Source organism: Ursus maritimus, unplaced genomic scaffold (assembly GCF_017311325.1).
Source record: "Ursus maritimus isolate PB19 unplaced genomic scaffold, ASM1731132v1 scaffold_24, whole genome shotgun sequence".
NCBI lineage: Eukaryota > Metazoa > Chordata > Mammalia > Carnivora > Ursidae > Ursus > Ursus maritimus.
In genome coordinates, this window is record NW_024424897.1 from 38,884,715 (window position 1) to 38,911,355 (window position 26,641).

Below are 26,641 nucleotides of genomic sequence, written 5' to 3' on the forward strand. Positions count from 1 at the left end.
AAAAAAAAAAAAAAAGAATAGTGGGGCACGTGGCTAGCTCAGTTAGTAGAGCATGGGACTCTGAATCTCGGGATTGTGAGTTCGAGCCCCACATTGGGTGTAGAGATTCATAAATAAACAAATAAAATCTTTAAAATAAAAAAATAAAATAAATGAAAAGGTGGATAATGGCAGATAGAAAAACTCTTGAAAGTCAGATAAAGGAATCCTAGAATCTGAGTGGCAGGGGACCCGGGAAACCTCTAGTCTTTGTACTCAAAGCAGGAACCCCCTGTACCACGTCTACATCAGGGGTCCACCTAGCTTCCACTCGTATCCTTTCTGTGGGGGGCATTTACTGCCTTTCTACGTGGCCCACTCTTGTTTTGGACAGTAGTAATTATAAGGCATTCACACCATAGACACTAGGAAGGCACTGTCCATTTTCGAACATGTAGATTTTTTTTAAGATTTATTTCTTTTTGCCAGAGAGAGAAAGAGAGCAAGCACGAACGAAGGGGGAGGGGCAGAGGGAGAAGCAGACTCCCCGCTGAGCAGGGAGCCCGACGTGGGACTTGATCCCAGGACACCGGGATCATGACCTGAGCTGAAGGCAGACGCTTAACCAACTGAGCCACCCAGGCGCCTCTGAACATGTAGATTTAACGACATACTCATTATACTTGAGGGAATTCGGTCTGAAATACAGCTACGCACTGCATAGGAAAGGGGCAGAATGAGTCGTTTCGGATAGGGCTTACGTCTTTTAGAGCTTGAGATACAATCACGTACCGTACCATTCACCATTTTCAGGTACACAAGTCATTGCCTTTTAGTGTATTCACAGAGTTGTAGACCCATTACCACAATCAGTTTTCAGAAAGAAACCTCCTACCCCTTAGCTGTCATCCTTCCAAACCTTCCATCTCCCCCAGCCCTAGGCAACCAATAACCTACTTTCTGTTTTCTGCAGACTTGCTTATTCTGGATATTACATGTAAATGACATCTTGCAATATGTGGTCCTGTGGGACCGGCTTCTTTTACTTAGCATCATGTTTCTAAGGCTCATCGTGTTATGGCGTGCATCAATACTCGTTTCTTTTCGTTGACAGATTATATCCCATTGTGTGGATATATCCTGTTTTATTTATCCGTTCATCAGTTGATGGACGTTTGGGTTGTTCCTTCTTTTCCGCTATCATGATGAATGCTGCTGTGCACATTCATGCCCAGGTTTTTGTGTGGCTATGTCTTCAGTTCCCTTGTGTATATACCTATGAGTGGAATTTCTGGGTCATATGGTATTTCAGGATTTAACCACTTGAGGACCTGCCAGACTATTTTCCAAAGTGACTGCATCATTTTACAATCCCACCACTAGTGATGGGGTTCCAGTTTCTCCACATCCTGGCCCACATTTGTTATTATCTGTCTTTTTTATTATTGTCATTCTGGTGGGTGGAAAGTGGTATCTCACTGTGGTTCTGATTGGACATTTCTCTGGTGGCTCGTGATGTCAAGCCTCTTTTCATGTGCTTATTGGCTATCTGTATATCTTCTCTGGAGAAACGTCTGCTCAAATTCCTTACTCTTTTTGTTCTGTTCTGTTTTTTTATTATGGAGTTATATATTCTAGGTACAATATATATTCTATTCTTTTAGAGATACAAGTTCCTTATCAGAAGCGTGATGTGCAAGACATTTGCTGCTTCGTCTCTGGGTTGTCTTTTCATTTTCTTTATAATGTCTGGGTCACATGTGTTTAGTCCTTTAATTCTTATGTATTTTTCTTGTTTTGCCTGTGAAATTACGAAATTGTGAAATTTAAATTGTAGCACTCTCCAAATCTGGGAACTGTGAGTCCTTTTAGATCTCTGCTCACCCTGTAGAATGGCACGTACCTGTTAAAGACTGTGTCCCCACAACCAGCCACCTCGGCCCCTGGATAGATCACCTCCTGGTACAGAATTTGGTTTCATTCTTGATGAGCCATGGTGGCTTATTGGTTTGGTTTTCTTATAGGTGAATCGATTCAGTAAGGTGGAAGACCGAGCGATTTTTGTCACCGATCGTCACCTGTATAAGATGGACCCCACTAAACAGTACAAGGTGATGAAGACTATTCCTCTATACAACGTAAGTGTCCCCTGCTTCGTTCTGAATACAGGATCCTTAACCTGGTGTTCTTGCACCACTAATGGCTCAATAGACTGATCACTACAACCTTTGGGGCTTTAGGGAGCCCATGAATTCCTGAAATTTTATGCCTATCTTATGTTTTATACAAATGTACAATTTTCTATAAGAAGGATCCAGGCGCGCCTGGCTGGCTCAGTCGGTAGAGTGTGACTTGATCTTGGGGTCGTGAGTTCAAGCCACACATTGGGTATGGAGAGAACTAAAAAAGAAGAAGGAGGAGGAGGAGGAGGAGGAGGGGGAGGGGGAGGAGGAGGAGAAGAAAGAGGAGAAGAAAGAGGAGAAAGAGGGGCAGGGGGAGGAGGAGGAAGAGGAGGATCCAGAGTTTCCAATAGATTAATGAAGGCATTTTAAAAAACAAGCATAACGGGGCGCCTGGGTGGCACAGCAGTTAAGCGTCTGCCTTCGGCTCAGGGCATGATCCTGGCGTTATGGGATCGAGCCCCGCATCAGGCTCCTCCGCTATGAGCCTGCTTCTCCCTCTCCCACTGCTTGTGTTCCGTCTCTCGCTGGCTGTCTCTATCTCTGTCAAATAAATAGATAGAATCTTTAAAAAATTAAAAAAAAAAACAAGCATAAGGACTCTGCATTCTACGTGACCTTTCTCTCTTCCTAATCCTACTTACTGCTTAAATGCTGTGGCACATAATGTATTTTCTTGCTTGTTTTCATAGGGAAATGGAATTAGGTAGAAAAACAGTAGAGAATTACTTCATGAAAACATTACCTTTCTTTCAGATGTAAAATTTATGCTGTTTCCAGAAGTTCTTTTCACCAATATATTTTGCTTCTGATCTAAACTTACTCAGTTGTCCTCCACGGGATTTTCAAGTTCTGTAATCATTTCTCATTCGAAATACGAAATTTGGTGGATATCTCCTTGAATCTCAATATGAGATTTTTTTTTTTTTAATTTTTCTCCTGCTGTATGTGGCCTGCTTTACAAGTGACTGTCTGTTCTGATTCTTCAGAAGGATCCTGCTGACTACGAGATCTTTTCGAGTGTCAGGTGATTTTTCTGTCTGCTAGTTCCTAAGGAGGAGGTCTGTTTGTCCAATAATAGAATCTATGCGGAGTATCATTTAAAGATTATTTTAAATCCTTTTGGTCTCTGCAAAAGGGAATAGGAAACATATTGTTTTGTGGTTCTGTGTTGTTAAATCAGGAGTCCTGTTGGTTGTGAGGGACAAAGAAGACAGACTATTCCTGGCTTTGCTAAGTGATTTAGACTATCACTGTCGGGTTGATTATGGGGTTGAGATTTGTCCCCATTACACCCCCCCACCCTGTACACACACATGCATCCTTCTCCGTTTCAATACAAAGGCTAATGGATTGCAGCTAAGAAGAAAATGATATTCTAAGACATTCTTGATTGTATATAGTCTTCTTAGCAAACACTTGTAATCTCACATATCAATCATCGTTTAAGCCTAATAAATGCAATCTTAAAGTAGGAGATGAAGGAAGATACGAGAGAAAATCAGATTTTGTCAAAGTCAAATGAAGTGTGGAACCAAACGAAAAATAAATTGTGGCCTGTGTTTTATTTCTTTACCTCCTGTTAAAGGGAGATGAGTCAAAGCACTTGATACAAATTCAGTAAGTAGCTAAACACCTCTTTGAACTGAAGTTACTTTCCCAAACTGCCATCCTTGCTCATGGTGACTGGCGTGTATTTATAGTCACAGCCCCCCTTTGCCGGCAGCATCATTGTTAATGTTATAACTACTATCATCTAGCGTAAAAATTAATGATGTTTAACAATGGCAGTAAAGGTAAAACATGTCAAAAGAATGGGTACACACATCACAGATGCTATCAGTACCCTGCCCATGTCCCCCTGTACTCCCTTATCATTTCTTCCATCAGCCAACATCCTTGTCAGAAGGCTGCCCGTAGGCTGCCAGCACCCACTTTGCCTGCAGTCGCCCACAGCAGTAGCTGATTTAACAGTGGGTACAGTTGGCCGTCTTCCCATCCCCGAACCACCTCCCCACGCCCTTGCCAGTGTCCCTGCACCTCCCAGATCACTTCTGCGTGTTTATCAGCCTTTATCTCGGGGTCTGCTTTTGGTAGGCACCAACCTTGGAGGAGGGGCTGCCTCTAGAAGGGACCAGGTTGAATGGGATAGGGAACTTCCAACCATATCTATAAAACTGTTTTTGAGTCTGAAACAAATATGGCAAAATATTAAGTGTTGATAATGAAAACATGAGTCTTCGTTGTTTTATTCTTTATACTTGTTGCATGGTCAGAGTATTTTGAAATTAAAGGTTAAGACAAGGAACTCTTTAAAAAACGATGATGCTAATAAGACTAATGCAGAAAGTGGGAAGGAGGAAGGAGATGATGTGCGTATTTCGCCATGTTGAGTTTCAGGCACTGGTGAAACTTGGAAGTATACGTTCCACCGTTAAATTGGAAGTCTAATATTATAGAGGGGGAAAGAATTCAGCACTTAGGATAAAAATTTAAGAGCGGGTCCGCATATAATTGGAGGCTGAAATTATGAGTCTAGAGAGAGAAAGGGGACAGATGATTCGAGAACATTCCCTGTTAAATGGTGGGGAAAGAATCGCTGAAGGAAATGGAGTAAGAAGGAAATCTCTCAATGGGCCTCCATTTGCTCCTCTCTTTCATGTGCTGAATGAGCTGTAGTTTCCCTTCAGTTCCATAGATTATGAATTATTCTAGGAAAGAAAAGAACTATAGGAATGTTGTGTTTCAGAATCAATTTGGAAAGTTTTCAGAAGTGAGAGTAATCGGTAAGAACAGACAGCTGAGGGTCCCACACTCCTCCTTCTGCACAGGCTCCTTTCCTGTCTCACTTAAGCTTTTCTGGCTCTAAGGAACAGATTGTGACCATACACTCTCTTGAGTAATGTTTTGTTTTTAATGAGGATACACATGGTAGTAAGGGAAAAGAATCTCGAGAAGACCCAGGAAATGCTACCATTCAGCATGGAAGGCAGCTCCTTGGGACCGCGTTATCCTGGAGCCCCCTCAGCAAATGAGTGCTTGGAGAGTCTGAGTTCCTGCCATGTTCTTGGGCTCTGCTTCTCTCTGAGTTTCTTCTTCCTAATAGTCACCAGCCTTGCCAGACAGCACAGGCTAGCACTATGCTGGGGTCTACATCAGCCAACCCAGTAAACCACTGGAGTGTCATCCTGCAATGACATATTGAACAGTCTCCAGGTGAGTCCTCCCCATAGCAACCAATTCTGCATGATCCACATTGGTACTGCAGTTCCTTGGCAAGGACTTGTTAATCTGTGTATCCTCTTCCCTGACTTTTCCTGGGATAGCACGGATGATGACTGCAGTTCGTTTAGGGCGTGACTGATCTCTTGCCTCTACGGTCTTTGACTACTGTCCTTAGGCTCAAATCATCTTTGGAGCTTGGTCAGAGATCGCACTGGGGTGGGTCATCAGGAGAGAAGTGCTTCAAATAGGCATCCTTGGGTCCTTGGACTCTTCCCACCTACACCTCTTCCAATCTCCAGCATTCCAGTCTTTGTCAAACAGGACCTAAATCGTGCTCATGGATGCCCATCCTGGGTGAGAGTTTCAGTGACGCTATTGTTTGGCTAATCAGCTTCTAAACCTGGGCTTCACCAGTGCTTTTTGACAGAATGTGTTTCCCTAACTGCTTCCAGCCAGCAACATGGGACCAATATTTGTTGTTTTCCTAATGCACCGTAAAAAGTACTCAACCAATTTACTATCTTTACCCCTCCCAACCCATTGACCTTGTATAAAGCAGTAGCACCTCAGTGCCCCAGGCACTTAACTCTAATGGGCACATCAGCCAGCCTCCAGGGGTTCGGCTGTGATAGGGTAAGTGACTGCTTGCTCCCTACAGACCAAGGCTCTGCATGCTGGGTGGAGAGCTCCTCTTCCTTGTTGACGGGCGGCAAGTGGGGGGCACAGCCCGTCTGAGAGTAGTTTCTGGCGGCATCCTCGTGCTCATTTCTTTCTGCTAGACCTTGAGGTGCAATGAACAGAGACTTCAGGAGACTCTAGTAATGGGGAGTTATGCCGGAGTTAGAACGGCGGAGCAGGAATTACCTTCATTTGGGGTTTCAGACAGCTATAACCAGATTGTCTCGTTCCAACCTTTACAATCTCAGTAACTAAACTCTTCATTCACTGAGTGATTACTGAGGACTCATTATGTGCCAGACATACAGGTATTGTGGAAGTGTCAACACAGTCAAAATTTCTGCCCTTATGGAACTTCAGTGGGGAGCAGAGGCGTCTACGTTTATGTGTGTGTCTATATATGTGTATGTACGCATGTGTGCATATACACGCACACACATCATGTAATTCATTAGGGGGGGATAAGGGAAGAAATAGAATAGGGAAGGAAGATAGAGGATGTGAGGGGTGTTGTAATTTCAAATAGGGTGACCAGGCCTCACTGAGCAGTTGACATTCAAGCAGAGACTTGAAGGAGCTACGGAATGAGCTATGTGTCTACTTGGAGGGAAAGTATTTGGGGCACAAGGAACAGCAAAGACACAGAGACATGAGCAGGGAGGAAAGAAAGAGCCTTCTGGGGGCTGGAAATGACCAGCTCCGTAGCTTGAGCTGGTAGTGCTTACACTTATGTATACATGGGTTCCAATTCATCAGGCAGTTCCCTTGAGATTTGTGCACTCTGTTGAACGCATGTTATGTATACCTCCGTAAAGGGGGAGGAAAAAGAAAGAAAGCTCTCTGTGGAGGATAGAGGAGGGAGAGTAAGCCAAAGAGAAAGGTGAAGTAAGCAAGGCAGGTGACCACTGAAGCCCAGGGGAGATTTGGACACACGATAATACTCAAGTCGTTACCGTACAGCCTGTGAAACACACACAGTTCCGTTCGCTTTCTCCTCTGTCTAAAGAAGAGTACGCCCCGCTCCCTTGAACTTGGAGAGGCAGCCCTCCGCGGTTCTTCAGGGGAGAAAAAGCCACTGAGCCAGTGTGGGCGCCTGATTTCAGGGAAGCCAGTGACCTCAGGGACGGCCTGGGGTGAAAGCTCTAAAACTGTACCTCTGTTACATACCCTCTGTGTTCCTCAGACTGATCAGATGGGCTTTTTCTCATTTTTTCCAAGGTCAGTTTTGCTAGAGACCTATTTTATTGATTTCATGATCTTTTCATTGACCGCTGCTCTTGTTTTTCCTTCTCCAGTCTCTAGATTTACTCTATTGGTTCTTTTTCTAGCTTTTTGAGCTGAGGGATTAACTGCTCTCATTTTTATTTTTTATTTTATTTTATTTTTTTAAAGATTTTATTTATTTATTTATTTATTTATTTAACAAAGAGAGAGAGCACAAGCACGGGAAGCAGCAGGCGGAGGCAGAAGGAGAAGCAGACTCCCTTCTGAGTAAGGAGCCTGATGTGGGGCTCGATCCCAGGAGTCTGGGATCACGGCCTGAGCCGAAAGCAGACACTTAACTGACTGAGCCACCCAGGCACCCCTGCTCTCATTTTTAAATTTTCGTTTTTAAAAATGCATCGAAGTCTACAAATTTGTGTTTAGAAATGGTTTGAGCTAAACTTCACGTTATAATATGTCATACTGTCCTTATTCAATTCTAATTATTTTGTCATTTCCATCGTGAGTTCCTCTTTAAGCCATGGGTGGTTTAATGGCATGTTTTCGAGTTATCACATATATGGTAATGTATGGTATGTGTGTATGTGTTTTCTTATAGGAGGGAGGGAAGTTCACAGACTTTAAGTTCAGTGATTGCTTGTGAGACAATCTGTTTCATCCATATCTTAACGTCTGCAACACCACATGAAACCGTTACCTGCAGTCAGCATTCTACTGCACTGGCAGTATCCCTAATATTATTTTTTAAAGATAAGAATTCATCAGATCATTATCTGTTGTATTGTTCTGATCAGTTTCTGTTAATTTAAAAGCAAAACATGTTGCAGAATTAAAAACAGCATTTAGGGGCACCTGGGTGGCTCAGTCGGTTGAGCATCTGACTCTTGTTTTGCATACATTTTCTCTGGACAGATACCCGGGAGTGAAACTGTAGTAGATAATTCCAGGTTTCCAAAGCAGTTGCTCTGGTTTACAGCTCCACCAACAACGTGTGACAGTTCCAGGTGCTCCCATCTCCTCCCCAATACCAGCTGCTGACAGTCTTTTCAGTGTCCACTATTTTGGTAGGGACGTGGTAGTTACACATGGTGGGGGCTTTTTCCAGCTTTCTTGAGCTATAAATGACATATAACATTGTTCGCATGTAAAGTGTACAACGGGCGGATTTGATACATATTGCAAAATGATCACTGCCACAGCATTAGCCAAAAGCTCCATCACGTCACAGAATTACCAGTTCTTTTTTGTGGTGAGAGTATTTAAGGTCTGCTCACTTAGCAGCTTTCAAGTATATAATACAGTATTATGAGCTGTCGTCACCATTGCGGTACAGTAGTTCCCTAGAACTTATTCATCTTACAACTGGAAGTTTGTGCCCTTTGTCCAACATCTCCCATTTCCCCTACTCTCCAGCCACTGGTAACCACCACTCCACTCTGTTTCTATGAGTTCGGCTGTTTAGGATTCCACATGTAAGTGAGATCAAAAGCATTTCTTTCTCTGGTTTATTTCACCGGGCATGATGCCCTCAAGGTCCATCCTACTCGTTGCAAATGGCAGGATTTCCTTCCTTCTCGTGGCTGAATAATCTTCCATCACGTGGATATGCCACTTCTTTATCCGTTCATTTGTTGACAGATACGGATTGTGTTTTTTATTTGCATTGCCTCACTACTAAGAAGGTCTAGCACCTTTTTGTGTGTTTATGGGTCATTTGGACGCCTCTTGAGAAATGCCTGTTTAAATCTCTTGCCCATTTTTCTATTCAGTTGTCTTTTAAAAATTGATTTCTAGTTCTTTCTATAGTCTGCATAAAGTGCCCTTTGGCCGTTAAAGGCGTTGCAGATACTTTCTCCGACTCTGTGACTTGACTTTTCATTCTTTGAGTGGTGTCTTGGAACAAAACGTTTTCTGTTAAGGGAGCCCAACTTATCATTTTTTTCCTTTGAAGTTGATGCGGTTTTGTTTTTGCTTAAGGAATCATTCCCTATCCCAGGGCCATGGAGGTCTTCTCGTCTGGTGTCGTCTGCGCACTCCACTGCTTTACCTTTCACATCGACATCCACAGTCCACCTAGAATTGACTTTTGTGTCTGTGTGAGGCCATAGCCCTGCGTTCATGGTTCCACACGTGGGTACACGGCTGGCCTGGCACCACACATCCATACCCAGATCCTTTGCCTTCAATTTCACCTTCCTCCCAACGTAATGTTCTCATTAGCTGCATCCACGTGAATGGGAAGAGAGCCGAGCATGGTAGTAAAGCAGATCTCATCAGAAGCAACAACTTAACATTTACTCATTTCCTTTGTCAAACGGTCAGATTCCTCTGAGGGTCTGACAGGTTCAGAAGTGAATGAAGCCTGTACCCTGTCATGGGGCAGTCACCACTCCACTGTGGTCTGCGTGGCCATGCCTGAGTCCAGTATGCCAAGTCTTTGGATTCACGGAGAAAAAGCTGAAGTCTGTATTTTACGTAAGTCTCCTGACTAAATGCCATGAAAGTCAAATAAAACACATCTGGAGGCCCTGGTTATCCCACAGGTCACCTGTTAGCTACTCCTATTAAAAAAAAGATCTTGGGGCGCCTGGGTGGCTCAGTCAGTTAAACGTCTGCTTTCAGCTCAGGGTCCTGGGATCAAGCCCCACATCGGGCTCCCTGCTCAACAGGGAGCGTGCTTCTCCATCTCCCTCTACCACTCCCCCTGCTTGTGCTCTATCGCTCTCTCTCTCTCTCTCAAATAAATAAATAAAATCTTTTAAAAAAATTAAAGATCTTTACTTGTCATTTGTTATTTTAAATGAGCTATACCCCCGTTTCTTGGCCTCTTCCATGTCAAACTTTAAAAATTCTAAAATCTATGTTATGTTTTCTTCTAAATTTTATGCAGCAGAAACAGTAGAAACACTAACCGTTTTTCACTTAGAAAAAGCTATAACTGGGTGTTAGCTTTAGAAGGATACATTTTCTACTTCAATTAGCAAGGAAGGAAAGGAATAAAGGAAATCTTTGGCAGAGGTGTCTTTCTTGTCTTGAGAACTTCCTGCCTCCTCAGAGTTCAATGCTAATCCCATCCCTCTGACTTTGTATTATAAAATTTTTCAAATATATAGAGAAGTTGAAAGAAGAGTACAGGGAATACCCGGATGCCCTCCACCTAGATTCAATGAGTGGTTTTTTTTTTCTATATTTGTTTTATCTCTCCTTGATGACACTTTGCCTCTAAAATAATCCAGTATGCATTCTCCTAAGAACAAGGACTTTCTCCTTCATAACCACAATGCTGTTTTCATATCTAAGAAAATAACATTTCCATAATATCATTTGATATCCAGCACACGTTCAAATTTCTTCAGCTGTTCAAAGAATGTCTTATACCTATTTTTAAAAATACTATCTACGTTCATTTTTTAGAGTTACATCTCTTTTAGTCCAAAACTGTACCTCCACGCACACACCCTTTTTTTCATGATGTTGACTTTTAAAACAGCATTATTAAATTATTATTTGCTATAATGGTGAATTGTTGCCCCCCCAAAATTCACTGGTTGAAGTCCTAACCCCCAGTACCTCAGAATGTGGCTGTCTTTGGAGATGGGACCTTCAAAGAAGTAATTAGGCTACAATGAGGACGTTAGGGTAGGCCCTATTCTGATATGACTGGTGTCCTTGTAAGAAGAGGCAAGACCACGTGAGGACAGAGAGAGAAGACGGCCATCCACAAGTCTAGGAGAGAGGCCTCAGAAGAACCGCACCCTTCCACACCTTGATCTTGGACTTCTAGCCTCCGGAACTTGTTTAAGCCATCCGTTCTGTGGGGCTCTGTATGACTGCGCTAGCAAGCTAATACATTTACTTACCATAAAATTCACCCATTGGAAGGTACCATTCAGTTACTTTCAGTAAATGTATGCAGTTGTGCAAACATCACACAATCCAGTTTTAGAACATTTCCGTCACCTCAGAGAGTTCTCTTGTGCCCATTTGCAGTAAATCCTCACTCCCAACTTCAGCCTCTCCTTTTACCTTTTCTAGAAACTTGATATACACGGAATCATGCAGCACGTATTGTTTTGCGCGTGGCTTCCTTCACTCACTATGTTTTTGAGGTTCATCTGGGTAGGGCCTTATGTCATCGGTTTGTTTGTCTCACTGATGAGTCGTACTCCATCGCATGGATAGACCATATTTCATTTCTCCACGCACCAGTGGATGGACATTTGGCTGCTAGGTTCATCTGCATGTAAGTCTTTATATGAGCATATGCTTTTATTTCTCTTGGTGGCTATTATAGGAGGGGAATTATTCCATCAGATGGCATTTGTTTAACTTAGTAAGAAACTACCGCACTTTTCCAAAATGGCTGCTCCATTTTGCATTCCCTCCAGCACATGGGAGTTCTGGTTTCTCCACATTCCCTCCGACATGTGGTATGCATGACATGGTCTTTTTAGAGTCCAGAACTGGTCTCGTGTGGATTTGTCTGTTTCCTCGTGGTTCATTTAATTTATTCTCCGAGCCCCTGTATTTCCTACTAACCAGCAGTTAAATCAGGAGGTGATAATTTTATTTGTATAGTACACTTCCACATTCTCGAGTTGATAGCTTGCATCTCAACAAAAGTGGCGTAAGTACAGCCAACTCTGCCTTGTGGCTCATGTTTGCATGTTTCATTGTAGCCATGCTACTGTTATGTTTCCCCCACTGTGGTCTAAATTTCTGACCACTTACAGAATAGACACCCTATTTTTTTCTGTGAACAACTAGAATTTAGCATTAAAAAAAAATAAATATCACCATCAAATACTCACATACTGATAAGTTGCCCATCACTATACCGATACCTGTTATATTTAGTTCTTTTCCCAGTCTCTTTTCACAACCAAATTCTTCCAGTACTTTCTTCTTGATTTTTTTTAAGTTTTCATAGCTTGTGAATCCTCTTGCAAAAAGTCTACAGTCAACATATTCCCTGCAGGTCCCCACAGTCCCCACAGAATCTTCACTCCTTTGTGCCAACACCGGCACTGGCCCTTGCAGTCGCCCTGACCTCCTTCATTCTGTCCTCGTATTCCTTTTGCTGTTTTTTTAAGGTCTTTTTCTTCTCACGTAGGCGATGTCTTGCAAGTCTATGTTTGGGTTCATTTTCCTTCTGTAATCCAAGGAATCATAAATCGTGCCAAAGCCAATTGGCTTGCCACCATCAAAATGCATGCTGCCTCCAAACACAAAGATGACATCTGGTGTGGTCTTGTATGTTTGGGCCAGTTTTTCCCAAATTTCTGTCTTAGGTACTGTTGCCTTTCTGGGGTGGTGGACATCAATGACCGTTTTTTTCTGCTCAAGTCATCAGTTGGTTGTGAACTTCCTGGTTCGGATCGTTTCTGTGTTGTTCATAATGGCAGTCAGTCCTCAGGCAGCCAGGGAGGGAACGCTTGATATTTCTTATTTATTTCTACAACTGTTACCTCTCACCCCCAAGCCCCGGCAACCACTGATCATTTTACTGTCTCTATAGTGGTGCCTTTTCTAGAATATCACATGCTTGGAATCAGACACTTTGTAACCGTTTCTCATTAGCTTCTTTTACTTAGCCATATGTACCTGAGGGTCTTCCATGGCTTTCCATGGCTTAATAGCTCATTTCTTTTTATTGCTGAATAATATTCCAATGTGTGGATGCCCACAGTTTGCTTATCCATCTACCCTATCGAAGGACATCTTGGTCATTTCCAGTTTGAGGCCATTATGAATAAAGCTGCTAAACATTCACGTGCAGGTTTTTGTAGGGACACCAGTTTTCAAATCATCCGGGTAAATACCTCCCTGTGCAATTGCTACATCACGTGGCAAGACTAAGTCTGGCTTTCTGTGAACTGCCAGATTGTCTCCCAAAGTAGCTGTACTGTTTTGCATTCCTATCAGCAGTGAATGAGAGTTCATCTTCACCAGTTTTTGCTACTCTCCGTTTGTTTCAATTCTAGCCATTCTAACAGACATGTAGTAGCATCGAGTATTCTGTTACCCTAAACTGCGTAACCCAGCACACTCGGGGGTCCCAGCTAATCTCTACAGGAATCACCTCTCCGCTCCCTGTCTTTAATTGGTTTGTGTTCAAGAGAGAAAGATGGATCTTCATGCAAGCCTAAACAAAATATAATTAAAATATAATAGATAAAAAATAAAATAAAAAATAAAATATATTTGGCACATTTTTTCTCTTCCATTAGCAAAAACTATTCAGCCAGATTATCATTTAGCAATGAGTTCAGTCACTCTTTGTGGGAAATATAAAAATAGGAAATCATGACAGGTTTTTGAGATGAGTTTCAGTAAACACTGTTCTCACAAATGGCACGGTCAAGTAATTATAAACAGCAGTCTGAGAATGAGACATTCAAGTTACAAGTGACCCCTTCCTTAGCCACAAAGTGGCTTTCTTTGTACAAATAATACGGAGTTGGGATTGGGCTTCAGCCAGCTGGATTCTCTGTTACTGACAGATTAGCACCATCCCCCTTGAGTCACTGTCTACACTGTATTTGTAAGTTGTAATATCAAATTAAAGCATTTCCAATGTCAAGAAAGGTTAAAATTTTCTACAGGGGATAGGAGGGTAAGAATTTGAATGTTTTGCAAAGCTGGGAGACTCAGGGTTGCTCGGCTTGATATGGAGAACAGTCAAGAAGTAACCTACCTAATTAGTAATGTTGTGTACAGAACCTTGATCGCAACCTCTTTTTAACTCCCAGAATCATCCTAGAGATCACTATAAATGGCTGGAAATGATTGCACCCCATGGCTGAGGCAAGTCGCCTCAATCAATGAGCTTGCGCCGTGTGAGTTCACAGGGACATGGGCTCACCCCAGCCAGCACTCGGGGAGCTGGTTGCCAAGATCGAGTTTAATTTGCGTAAACATAAAATCTGTTCACTGGTGTCGAGTGCGACTGCATCAACTGAAACATTTAACCCGACCTCAGCTGGAACGCCTCTCACCCTTTTGTTGGTGAATTGTGTTAGTTTTGCCTGATGGGTTGGTTTGAAGAATGTTTGAATCTGTCTGCTAATGCTGTTTGATACAGCCCCTTTTTATCGGTGTGGGCTTGATGGCTAAGGAAGTAGCCAATTAATTACACAAATACCTCCTTCAGTTCTGTGGAGAATACAGGCGAGCAGTGGCGAGAAAAGAGACGATGATCTGAAGTGATGTGAATGTTTTGTAGAGGTAAATGGGTTGTAATTATGCAGGGCTTCATGCTTTATTATTCTATCTGACGGTGACTCACTAGAAAGCTATCATTTCATTTGGAAGATGGATTGTCCTTGGGATGTGCACAGGGGTGAGCCCTGCTGAAATCCATCGCTGTGGGCTCTGCTCCCCATCACCGCTTCTAAAGCACCCTACCCTCATGGCAGTGTCCCAGGAGAAGGTGTTTCCATGGCAATCTCAATGAAGGCGGTCAGCTGACGTCTGGCACCGCCTGAGCGGGTGTGTGCCCGCCTACTCCCCTCTCTCCTCCCTCGGGCCTCTAAACTGTATTTATTAGTTTTCTTTAATGGAAAGTATATAACCCCTTAATATCAGACATGGAGTGGCACTCAGGCTTATTTATTTTTGTAGGTAATAAATTTACCTTCCTAGTTAATTCTCCGCAGGTCCCGGAATCTGTATTATTTCAAACATCTTGTGCAAACATTTATATTTTTGCCTGTTACAACAAAGAGAGTTGCTTAGTAATATTAGATATTTGGAAACCTCCATTCTTAGAAAACAGTGATATCTTTGTTAAAGAAGAATTGTTAAAGATCCAGATGTTAAGGTTTCAGTTTAATTTTTCAAAAATCCTTTCTTGCTCTTCTGGTTTGGGCAATGAAACAGTCTTTCCACTCTCCTTTTAATTTTTTTTTAGCACTCAGTGATTTTATTATTGGATTCAAATGAGCCACGTGGCTTGAAAATACTTCTAAGAAATGTGACATTTAGCCATGTTCTCTAATTTCCTTTTTTAATAAGAGAGGAAGAAGTCAGAATTTCAGAGCTACCCAACTGATTGTTTTCCTGACATGTGTTTAGAAGTAAATGCCTTTTGTCACACCAGTTAGAGACCACCACTTATGTTAAACTACTAAGCAAACTGATTTATAATGTCAAAAGTCAGTGCTCTGGGGCACAAGGTAGAGTCCATTTTCATCAGTACTATACTTGGAAATTCAATTACAAATGTAAAAGATGTGCTAAATCGGTATCTGAAAGCAACAATCATTAGAACCAATTTATGACTCCTTTAAAAAGCTATCTCGTTAAAGAAACACAAAGCCTTTAAACCACTAAAGTATAAGAAAATCAGCACAGCACCACCATATTTATCCAGAGGTCAGATTGCCAGGAACAAGATCCTTTTAAAGCCAAGCCCTAAGTGGCGGCATATGCATAAAAAGATCTCTGCATTTGCAGAAATAGATGTCACTAAGCCGAAGCAGTAATAGGCTTCCTTTTACATAAGTGTCTCATCAGAGCTCTCCTATGCACTAAACGTTTTCGAGCACCTGCTACATGCCGTGCGTTTGCCCAGCACTAGCAACGCAAAGGCACATCTCAGCTTGCCCACAAAGCCTCATGGGCCCGTGAGGGAGGCAGAAAAGCGAACCAGCCCCTCCGGCACAGGCCAGTGGCAGCCGTAAGGTTCAGATGACCGTGCTACCTTTCTCTCAGAAGGAAACCAGCCCTCAGGAAGGGGAAGGAACCCACCCAAGGTCACAAAGCTCACAGGGAATGGCTCCATACCCTTGGAGACCTTGGACTCACAACCCCAATGAGGAACTGCTACCACCACCTCCTTGTAGTGACAGACGACACACACCACTAAAGTCCTATTTTAAGAAGAGGAAAGAAGGGACGCCTGGGGGGCTCAGTCAGTTAAGCATCTGCCTTCAGCTCAGGTCATGATGTCAGGGTCCTATGTGGGTCTCCCTGCTCAGTGGGGAGTCTGCTTCTTCCTCTCCCTCGGCCCCTCCCCCCAGCTCCTGCTCGCTCGCTCTCTTTCTCTCTCTCTCTCTCTCTCTCTCAAATAAATTTTAAAAGAAGAAGAAGAGGAAAGAAATCACACAACTAGCATTTGTCACGTACCCGATGCCAGGCATTTATTAGGTGATTTAAATCTGTTCTGTCTCCGTCTTTATCAGAATCCCATGCAAGAAGTTAAGTATCATTGTATAAATGAAGAGGCCAATTCTCCTATTTCGCAGGGTTTTACTACAGATTTTTTAGACACCAAAGCTGAAGTGAGCCGTGTGGTGAGACATCTTCTGGCTTAGTTGCCTAGAATGCTCTCTTGCTTTCTCTCTCCCGTTTCCCTTGTTTATTTGCTTTCTAAAATATTTCATCTTAACCTTTTAAGGATAAGTGACTTGCAGACCCTGGGGAGCAGGAAACTACATAAGCAAGACTAGGGCTTGGGTATTGGCTATGTGTTGCATGTCAGAGGCTCTCCAGGTATGGTCCATGGGGATACAGAAAAGAAAAAGAAAACCTTTTGTTTCATTTCTGTCAGAAAGAAAAAAACCCACAGACCAGCACCTTTGAAGGGAGCTGACACATTGTGCTTCTCTTTGCACAGCTGTTTCTCTCTTAATTGCAATCCTGCCTATTCCAAGAAGAAACAAATAGGAAAATATACCACAGTCTCAGGCAAGCCAGAAAAAATAAATTAAATAAATAAATAAATAAATAAATAAATAAATGGCATGTTTTGGTTGCTAACTTGATACTTAGGAGATTTGAATTTGATTTTATTAATTTCCACCTTTACAGCCAAATCAAAAATGTCAGTAGCTTTTTAACTCAGGGGTTCTCAGTCTTGGCTGCACATGGGAATAGCCTAGGAGTTATGTAAAAATTCTGATACCCAGGCCACACCCCAGACCAATGAAATGGAATCTGTGGGTTAGACCTGGGCATCGGCATGTGTCGAAGCCCCCAGGTGAGTGCACTGTGTCGTCAGGTCTGAGAACCGCTGATCTGACTATTCTGTTACCCAAATACACTCACTTTCGTTATTATGGCTGTTTCTCACAATCGTCTGTCAAAAGTTGGACTTACCCCAGAATTCAGTTCTACCACTATGTTTTTATGTGTGTGCACACACAACAGAGAGACAGAGACAAGGAGGGAAGGGGGGGACAGTGTGTACGTGTATGCTTTTTCAAGAAAGCCGTGAGATTTTGTCATCTGTATCAGAAATTAAATATTCTTTTTTTAAAGATTTTATTTATGTATTTATTCGAGAGAGTGAGCATGAGCCGGCGGGAGGTGGGGAAGGCAGAGGGAGAGGGAGAAGCAGGCTCCCTGCCAAGCAGGGAGTCTGATGTGGGGCTCGATCCCAGTACCCTGGGATCATGACCTGAGCTGAAGCAAACGCTTAACCTACTGAGCCACCCAGGTGCCCCCAAAATTAAATCTTCTTTAAGGTACTGACTGTGGTCTTACGTTTGAGGATTGTCTTTTTGGAAGATTCTCCTTAAACAAGGGTAGCATAAGGTAATAAAATCCTGTCATAATTGATGACTTTCACCCCTTACAATGGACATCTGCATACACTGTCTCACCTGACCATCCCCACATCACTGGGAGGCAGCCTATACTTGGTCCTAAACTTATAGGTATTAAATGAGCTGAAGTCCAGAGCAAACTTTTTTTATACTGAATTATTATAATGAAGTTCCAGGGCACCCCAGGGAGCATCTGATTCTCTAATATAACAGGTATAAGAAATATTTCATTTTAGTGGAATTGTATCTAAATAAAACCATCTTTACAATATGCCAGGGGTGGGGGTACCTCTAGTGGGGTAAGTTAAGTCAACAAGTTCAGGATCCTCTCTCCTGACTTGGCTAAATTATTTCTTTGACTCCTGTGGATGGATCCGTCCTTTGCTCCTAGGAAGCCACATCTGGGAACTGCCCTTACGTCTCTGGTCCACCGTGCTTTCACCCTTCTGCAAAGCTTGTTGAGTTGTGAACATCTCTTACCTTGCATTTGGAGATTATTACACTATAACTGGTACAAGATGAAAGAGAAATCACATCCCAGTGGGGTGTGGCAAACACAGATGGTGGGATGCATGGAAGCGTATGGGGGTTTGTTGAATTCATGCCCCGTTTTAATGATAATGCCCACCTCAGGGGAGTGTTGAAGCCTGAAATAAGATACACGTAAATAAGCCTGAAATAATGCATGTGAAGTCCTTAGCGGAGTTCTTGGCATGCGGTAAAATACTCACTAACTGTAAGCTGCTCTCAGCCCCCTCACCAACCATCTATCCCATGCCTGCGGAATCTAGAGGAATAGGGTAGAGTCACGCTCTGTGTGTCCTCACTGTTCATTCTTCCTTCTTGCTTTTCATTCTGCTTGGAGTGTTCTTCTCCCACATGCCTGCATGGGGTCCCTCCCCCAAATAACCTCATAGGGGTTTTCTAGAATGATACCTCCCAGACCTCTCTAGGCCTTTACACCGTTACTTTATTCTTCTTCATAGACTGTGTCACCCCCTGTCACATTACACAGTTGTTTACAGTCTCATTCCTCCAGACTCCCCATCATCAGAGATTCCATGAGAGAAGGGTCATGAACTCTTGTTACTACCATACAGTAGGTGCTCAATAAATGGGTGTTGATGGATGAGCTGGAGGAGTCAAGACTGGAGACAGAGAAGGCAATTAAGAAGCTGCTGTAATCCTGTTAAGAAATTAAGGGGGTTGGATTCAAGAGCTATTTAAGTGGTGGGAACAACAGGCCATAGGCATTGAGAGAAAAGGGTCTAGATGCATAGGTTTCTTTCCTGGACAATTGGGGCAGATGGCGGTGCTGGTTACTCACCAAGGTGGGAAGTGTGGAGGGAAGCAGGGCTGGGGTAGGAGAGTGTGTGGAAAGGAAAAGAAGTTCAGTCCTAAATGAATTTCATTTCAGGTGTTTGAGGAACTTAAAATAGAGAGGCCCAATGACTGTGGGCAGTCTAGAGAACAATCCAGAATGGGGACATAGATTTGGAAGAAATTAATATGTGGTAGCTGAAACCAGACAGTGGATGAGAACATCCAGAGAAGGTGAGGTGAGGGGGAAATCGCCTGTCAGGCGACCAGGAAGAACAGGCTTTTGAGGCTACGAATAAGGGTGGGGCTTTGACAGAAGAACACACGGGAACCATCAGCATTTTCTGAGCAGAGAGAACCCTTTGACCTCCTGTCTACCTTTTACTCTCGTTGTCTTCCACACTTTCCGTAAATGTTGACCATCTACTATCTGCTGTGGCACTGTGCTCTCTCCTGGGGAAAGACAGATGAGAAAGACAGAGCATCTCCTTATTTTTTAGTGGGTGAAGCAGACATACAGAAATCGTCATGGTGGGGCACCGGGCTGGCTCGAGGGCGGAACGTGCGACTCTTGACCTTGGGGTCGTGAGTTCAAGCCCCACATTGGGTGTAGATATTGCTTGAAAGTAAAATCTTTTAAGAACAAAGAAAAGAAATCGTCATGGTACAATTTACTAAATCCTAAAGCAAAGATAAACGAATTGCTGTGCATATGTGTGGAATGGGTAGAAATGGCTTCTCAGACAAGGAAGAGTTTCAGGGGCTCGTACGTATGTGTAAATGCTTGTACATTTTACTGCACTGGCACGTGTCACTTTTTTCAAAATTCTTTTTTTTTTCTTTCCAAGCGTGACATAATCTGGCTTACATTTTTTTTTTAGTTTAATTTTTTTTTTTTAAGATTTTATTTATTTGACAGAGAGAGACAGCCAGCAAGAGAGGGAACACAAGCAGGGGGAGTGGGAGAGGAAGAAGCAGGCTCCCAGCGGAGACACCTGATGTGGGGCTCGATCCCGGAACGCTGGGATCACGCCCTGAGCCGAAGGCAGACGCTTAATGACTGAACCACCCAGGCGCCCCTAATTTTTTTTTTTTTTAAGTAATCTCTACACCCAGCGTGGGGCTCAAACCAACTGAGTCAGCCGGATGCCCCATCTTTTTTCAGATTCCTAAAGGGATGTGTGAACTACTGCTTTTGGCAATGCAGACCAACAGATTTTAAGTGGCACGATGAAGTTTATTTCGGAAGCTAATTCTGACAGCATCACAAAGTATGGACTGAACAGAGGAGAGGCTGTTGAAAGATGGGCCTTTTCAGGGACTCTTGGGATAATGTCATTGGATACAGTGGCACCAGACAAAGACAAGTCATCGGAGGTTTCTGAGATATTCTTAAAGTTAGCATTTTTCAAAAAAATATGTTCTCTGTGCCAGGCCCTAGTTGCATTTCCTACATGTATTAATTTAGAAAATTTTTTCATCCTGCCCTGCCCTCTCTTTTGGGCTTGGGACATGGTGTGACTGGTGGCACTTAATTGAAATCGGGCCCTGAGAAGGATGTTGATTAGGGCAAGGTGAGGAGTTTCAGTTTAGCCAGGTCCAACAGATGGGCCCTCAGTGGACCCCTGCTCGTGCTTTCCCCAGACAGGCAGAAAGCCCCATCCAGAGCCCCAGAGAGAGGTCTAAGCTTGACACCCACATCTGAGAATGATCAGTACTTTAACGAGAGGGAAACTTGCAGCCTCATCTCCCCAAACAAGGCATGTGTTGTCCAGTCATGTGATATGTGCCTTCTGACTCAACTGCATCATAAACTCCTGAGGGAGAAAACCACTCTTTCTAGTTTGCTTGCATGTATAATCTGGAATAGAGAGTTAGAACTTCCATTTCTGGACCAGATGAAATAGATGGCATTTCACCCTGTCCTGCTCACTAAATACAACTAAAAACCCTGGACATTATATTATAAAACAAGCATAAGGCTCTGAAAGGTGGAGAGAAGATAGACCAGCCCGGGACTTCAGGACTCAAGAAGCTGCGTGGCAGGGGCGCCTGGGTGGCACAGCGGTTAAGCGTCTGCCTTCAGCTCAGGGCATGATCCCGGCGTTATGGGATCGAGCCCCGCATCAGGCTCCTCCGCTATGAGCCTGCTTCTTCCTCTCCCACTCCCTCTGCTTGTATTCCCTCTCTCGCTGGCTGTCTCTATCTCTGTCGAATAAATAAACAAAAAATCTTTAAAAAAAAAAAAAAGCTGCATGGCAGCAAGTTCTCTGGAGAAGCCCCCAACCCAGAAATGCTAATGGGCATGAACAAGAAAAGCTTGCTGTCTCTTGCCAAAGGACCAGGAAATGGGCAACCTAGTGAAACAGAAACCTTTTTGACAATAAACACTTCTCCAGAAAAACATCGGCGGTCAGGGGATTACAGCCCCCATGCCTGCTTCTATCAGTGAAGGCCTGGTGGAAAGCCTAGACCTCCACCCTTGCCTGGCATCCCTCCCCATCCCAGCAAGGGTGATATTGAGGAGGCCCAAACGGGAGCCTGCACTTCCAGCCCCACCCAGGGAAAGATAGGTGTCTAGTTCCCTTTCCATAGTATGAGGGGAGGCTGAGTGAGCTAACCCCCTCCTGGGGGTTATGAGGTACCTGTCATACTCCTCACTGGGGTGGTGTCAGTGGAGACCCATATAGGGGGCCTGGACTCCCACTCCCATCCAGCAGTAAAGCATTGATGCCCTCTTCCCCTACTGATCCATTTTTAGCAGAAGACTGCTAAAGTAGAAGGTTTAAATTAGATTCAGCGTCTGATAACACAGTACCTAAAATGACCAGGATACAATGGAAAATCACTTATCTCTAAAAGAAAGAGTGTATATGGATTCAACTTGTTGACAAACGCAGGATAAGGAAAGAAAGCCTAAAATTATGAGCGGATTAATATTTTTGCATTGAGAGGATTATTAATTTGTAAGGTTAAAAAAATTCAATTAAAATACCAGTAAGGAAAGTGACTTAATTAAGTTGATATTTTAAGAGAGAGAAAAAAATGAATTTAAAATGAATAATATAAAATGTGATTCAATTAGTAAAACAATTAGCTTTTTAAAATAATAATTTGACTGGGTGGGACCCAGTTATTTAATAGTTTTACTTAAGTCAATGGCCGTGTGTGGTTAGAATCACTTGGGGAGCTTTAAAAAATTCTAGATGTCCAGCCTGATCCCAGACCAAGTAAGTCAGAGTATCCTCCGTGATTTTTTTTTAAGAGTTTATTATTTATTTATTTTAAAGAGAGAGCCTATGAGTGGAGGGCAATGGAGAGGAGGGGAGCAAAGGGGGAGGGAGAGAGGGGGAAAGAATCTCAGGCAGACTCCACATTGCATGTGGAGCACAGAGCCCGATGCGGGGCTCAATCCCACCACCCTGAGATCATGACCTGAGCCGAAACCAAGAGTTAGACGCTCAACTGACTGAGCCACCCAGGCGCCCCATCCCCAGTGATTGTAACGTGCATCCAGGGTTGGTGGCCTCCTAGCCATAGGAAATAAGTGGATTTTTACCTTCTGAATTTTGTCAAAATTCATTTTGACCTTCTGAATAGTCCTTGTAGACACGACGGGGTTTGTGCACTCGACTCTGCATGCTCTTTCTCAAGGAGTGCCCTCCTGGGCCATTTGTCTCGTTTCGTGCACTCTTGTGATGGGATCTGGCGACCTGCCCCCAAGCCCACAACAGTAACTCTGGGACAGTCATTAAAAGGCAGTCAGCCTCTTGCAGGCAGGCATATTGGTAGTGGCAATATATGAAAATTAAAGTACGGGAAGGCTCAGAGGAGGCTGAGTTCTGTTCCGCTGGATGGCTTGGTATTAAAAATCTGTTGAAGTGATTTCTGGAACTATTTCCTGAGAGCCCTCTTTTTGGACTTAAAATTCAACTTCTCGGGAAACTACTGAATCCCAAGTTGTAGGACAAATCCAGGAACTCAAACTGCCAGATATTCTAGGAGAGAGACCTCCAAGAGGCCTGTCTGAGATTTTTAGCAAACAGAAAACAATTAGCCACTGGGCTAATACCCAGGAATTGGCAGGTTCTAGGCGTGTTTCTAGTAAGGAATTTGACAAATTTCCTCTAAATATGAAATAGCCAAATTTGCGTGCCACAAATGGAGGTACTCACGACAAAAGGGAAAAGTGATTCTAGGCTTTAAATTAATAGAGGAGGCTGTGGCAGGCCCAGCTTCCTGTGACAGTTTCTAAAGGAATCCGTGTTTAATTTTGTTAACTATGAAGTTGATTCGCAATAAGAACATTATCTAGGTTGTGAATTTTCTTCTTGATGGCGCCCTCAATCCCTCTCAAGATGTGGAATATTTAGGAGAAATCGAAGTTCAATATGGCCGTGTTATTCATTCAGTGTGGTTAGAGGAATTGGTGTCAGAAACTTAACGGAAGAATTTTACTGAGTTGCTCTCGAGCTGTTAAAATCAAGGGTTGAAAGCTCTTGTCAATCAATGATAGAAACTTAGCCCTTTGGCCAGTTGATTACAGTTATTTTCATTGACCTGAATAATATTGATCAGTAATATTTGGTTCATAATTAGGTGCTTGTGTATAAAGTCGATTATATTGGCTTTAAGACAATTTTTTGTTTCTGCTCATGACCCATATTTTGTATGATAGATTTTATTTCACCATTAGAATGTCACGTGGTTTACACATGTTGGTATGATTTGGGGAGCTTGCGATCCAGAGGTGGGTCGTATGAACTCCGGTAGCCCTGAAGACGCATTTATTTTAAAGGACATTTACTAACTGATGTTCACCATAACAACTCTGAATCCTCAAGAAAGTTAAATGAGTAATTTTATTATGTTAAATGAAACTGGAAAACATTTCTAAAATATTAGTATTTTCTTTAATGTTCTTCCAACATGGTAAAAATTTTTAAAAATTATTGAAAGTGATACTTGCTTGTAAAGGACTAACCTCTTAGTTTTCCCAAAATGATGCATTCTTTCCATGATGCATTTACAAAATGAAGATTTCTCTATTTTCAGGTCACTATTGCTGTGTAACAACCTACCCCAAACTGAAAACCATGACCCTTTTGTTATGGTCATGGGTTCTATGTAGGGCAGGAATTGAGAAACGGTAAAGCAGACGGCTCGTCTCTGCTCTGCCATGTCTGAGGCCTCTGCCGAGAAGCCTAGAAAGCTGGGGTGACCAGAGGGCTGGGGGCTGGCGTCACTGAAGGTTCATTCACTCACCTGACTGGCACCTGAGCCAGGAAGACCTGAGGGCCAGGGCTGCTCGCTAGAGAGCCTTCTGAGGCCTTTTGGAGATGCTTGGCTTCTTCACAACAAGGGGGGCTCAGGGTTGTCAGGCTTCCTACAAGGGGGCTCAGGGCGCAGAGCATGAGCGTGCCAGTGAATAAGGCAGAAGCCACATCCCTCGTACACCTAACCACGGAACTCAACAGCGCCACTTCAGTTGCATACTCATGGTTAATAGCAAGTGTGTGGTCAAGGGGAGGAGGACAGAGACCCCACCTCTCAGAGGGAGGAACACCAAAGAATTTGTGAATATGTTTTAAATCCTCCACAGTCTGCCCCTTGGTCAAAAATTATTTACATTGGTGATGGGTAGTAAGGAGGGCACGTATTGCATGGTGCACTGGGTGTTATACACAACTAATGAATCATCGAGCCTTACATCGAAAACCGGGGATGTACTGTATGGTGACTAACATAATATAATAAAAAATCATTATAAAAAAAAATTATTTACATTGCTCTGACAGTCAGAATGCACTCCCCCCTCCCAAGATGCCCCTAGTCTCCTCCCCGTGTGGCAGGAGTTCAGGGTTGAGTTCCAGGCTCCCATCATCTGAGTCCGGTGCAGCTCCTCAGCAGGGCTGAAGGCTTGTGAGCTGTCTCTAAGAACCCAAGTTTTCCGCCCCACACACCCTACATGCAGTGGCGATACAGAGATAGGATCCCCGGTAGACACTGTCCGTTCCGGGAGACGGGGAGTGGAGCGCACGGTGTTTGCATCCGAGTAGCCTTCTTAGTTCGATTCCTGCAACCCAAGGGTGGGGGTGCAAAAGCTTTGTCACGTTTTATAACATCTCTGTCCCTCTCCGTCCAGCCTGATACAATTCCTTTGAAGTATTCGTGGACCTACTGTGCATCAATTTATAACCCACTATATAAGACAAAAACCACTCCCGCAGCTCGCGGCAAGATAAACTCTCCTGTACCTTGGGCTCCTTCCGAGCTACGGTGGGCCACGGCCCTGAAGACGCGTCAGAGCCCTACTGTTTACTATAGATACTTTGTAAGGCATGGCCTAAAGATAGAGCTTTTAGTCTGTCTGGAAGTTTCTGTGAAGCACTGCCTTAGATCTTTCTGAGGTTTTGACAAACGATTTTACAATCCCACTCTGGATTTGATCATTGCCCTGAAACCATTTCTTAATTTGAGACTCATTTGCCATCTGGAGAAGCTGGGAATAAGAAACAGTTGTATTTGAAACCCAGCAAGCGCTGGCTTCTTTATATTTCCTCTAAATTTTGTATGAAAGCTGAACAGTTCTTTATTAAGATCAACTCTCTCCTCTCACATTTTTTCATAGACAGCAAGACGCAGCCAGATGGCACTTTCAATATTCTATCTAGAAATCCTTATCTAAATCATTGAGTTGGTCTGGTACATTTTCCAGTCTCCGCCTTCCCATAGGCAACAGTGTTGTCAGATTTTCTGCCACTTCATAACAAGGGTCACCTGTCCTCAGGCTTGAAATACCATTTTCCTTGCTTGCCTTCCGGCCCTCGCCGGGCGCCTCCTTAAAGCCCTTCGAGATCCCACCAGTGGGCTTCCACACGCTTCCCAAAGCCAGCGCCAGCTGTTCAGGGCTGTGTCAGAGCACCTCCCTCCTCCTCCCACATTTTTGTTCCAGTTACTCTTGCTGTGTAACAAACTGCCCTGGACTTAGTGGAATAAAACCACCACCATTTTATTCTGTCCATAGATTCCATGAGTTTGGAATGTGGAAATGGCACGGTGGGACCCGTCTGTCTTCACTCCCCGATATCCAGCTTCCGTTGGGAAGGTGCAGAGGCTGAGGGTGATTCAGCAACGGAGGGTGGGCACCCTGGGACCCCTCAGACACTCACTTGTGCAGCACTGGGGCTGGGGGCCGTGGGGCAGCACTTCTGCCCAGAGCACCGACACCTGACCTCTCTGAGCAGCATGGGCCCCTCATGCACAGCAACCCCAGGACAGTCAGCCCCTTACATGGTGGCCCAGAGTACAAGCACTCTGTTGCTCTCAAGTGAAGTAAGGGAATCAACTCTCAGTCTTCCTAAACTGCGCTATTATGACGAACCCACACAGTTAGGATTTCAGATTTATAGGTAGTTGGGCCACAGAGGGAGAGGAAGAGGAGAAAGAAGGAGGGAAAGGGAGAGAAGAAAGGAGATTGAGAGA

The 26,641-nt window shown here is 43.6% G+C and overlaps 1 protein-coding gene and 1 pseudogene across 1 annotated transcript in view; one reads left to right on the top strand and one right to left on the bottom strand.

Moving 5' to 3' along the window:
* MYO1D (myosin ID) overlaps nt 1-26,641 on the top strand; it is a 247,767-nt gene that overhangs the window by 113,465 nt on the left and 107,661 nt on the right. The window contains exon 20 of the mRNA XM_040639835.1: nt 2,004-2,117. Coding sequence (XP_040495769.1) covers nt 2,004-2,117 — 114 coding nt within the window. The remainder of the gene's footprint in view (nt 1-2,003; nt 2,118-26,641) is intronic.
* LOC121105035 lies at nt 12,289-12,683 on the bottom strand (annotated as a pseudogene).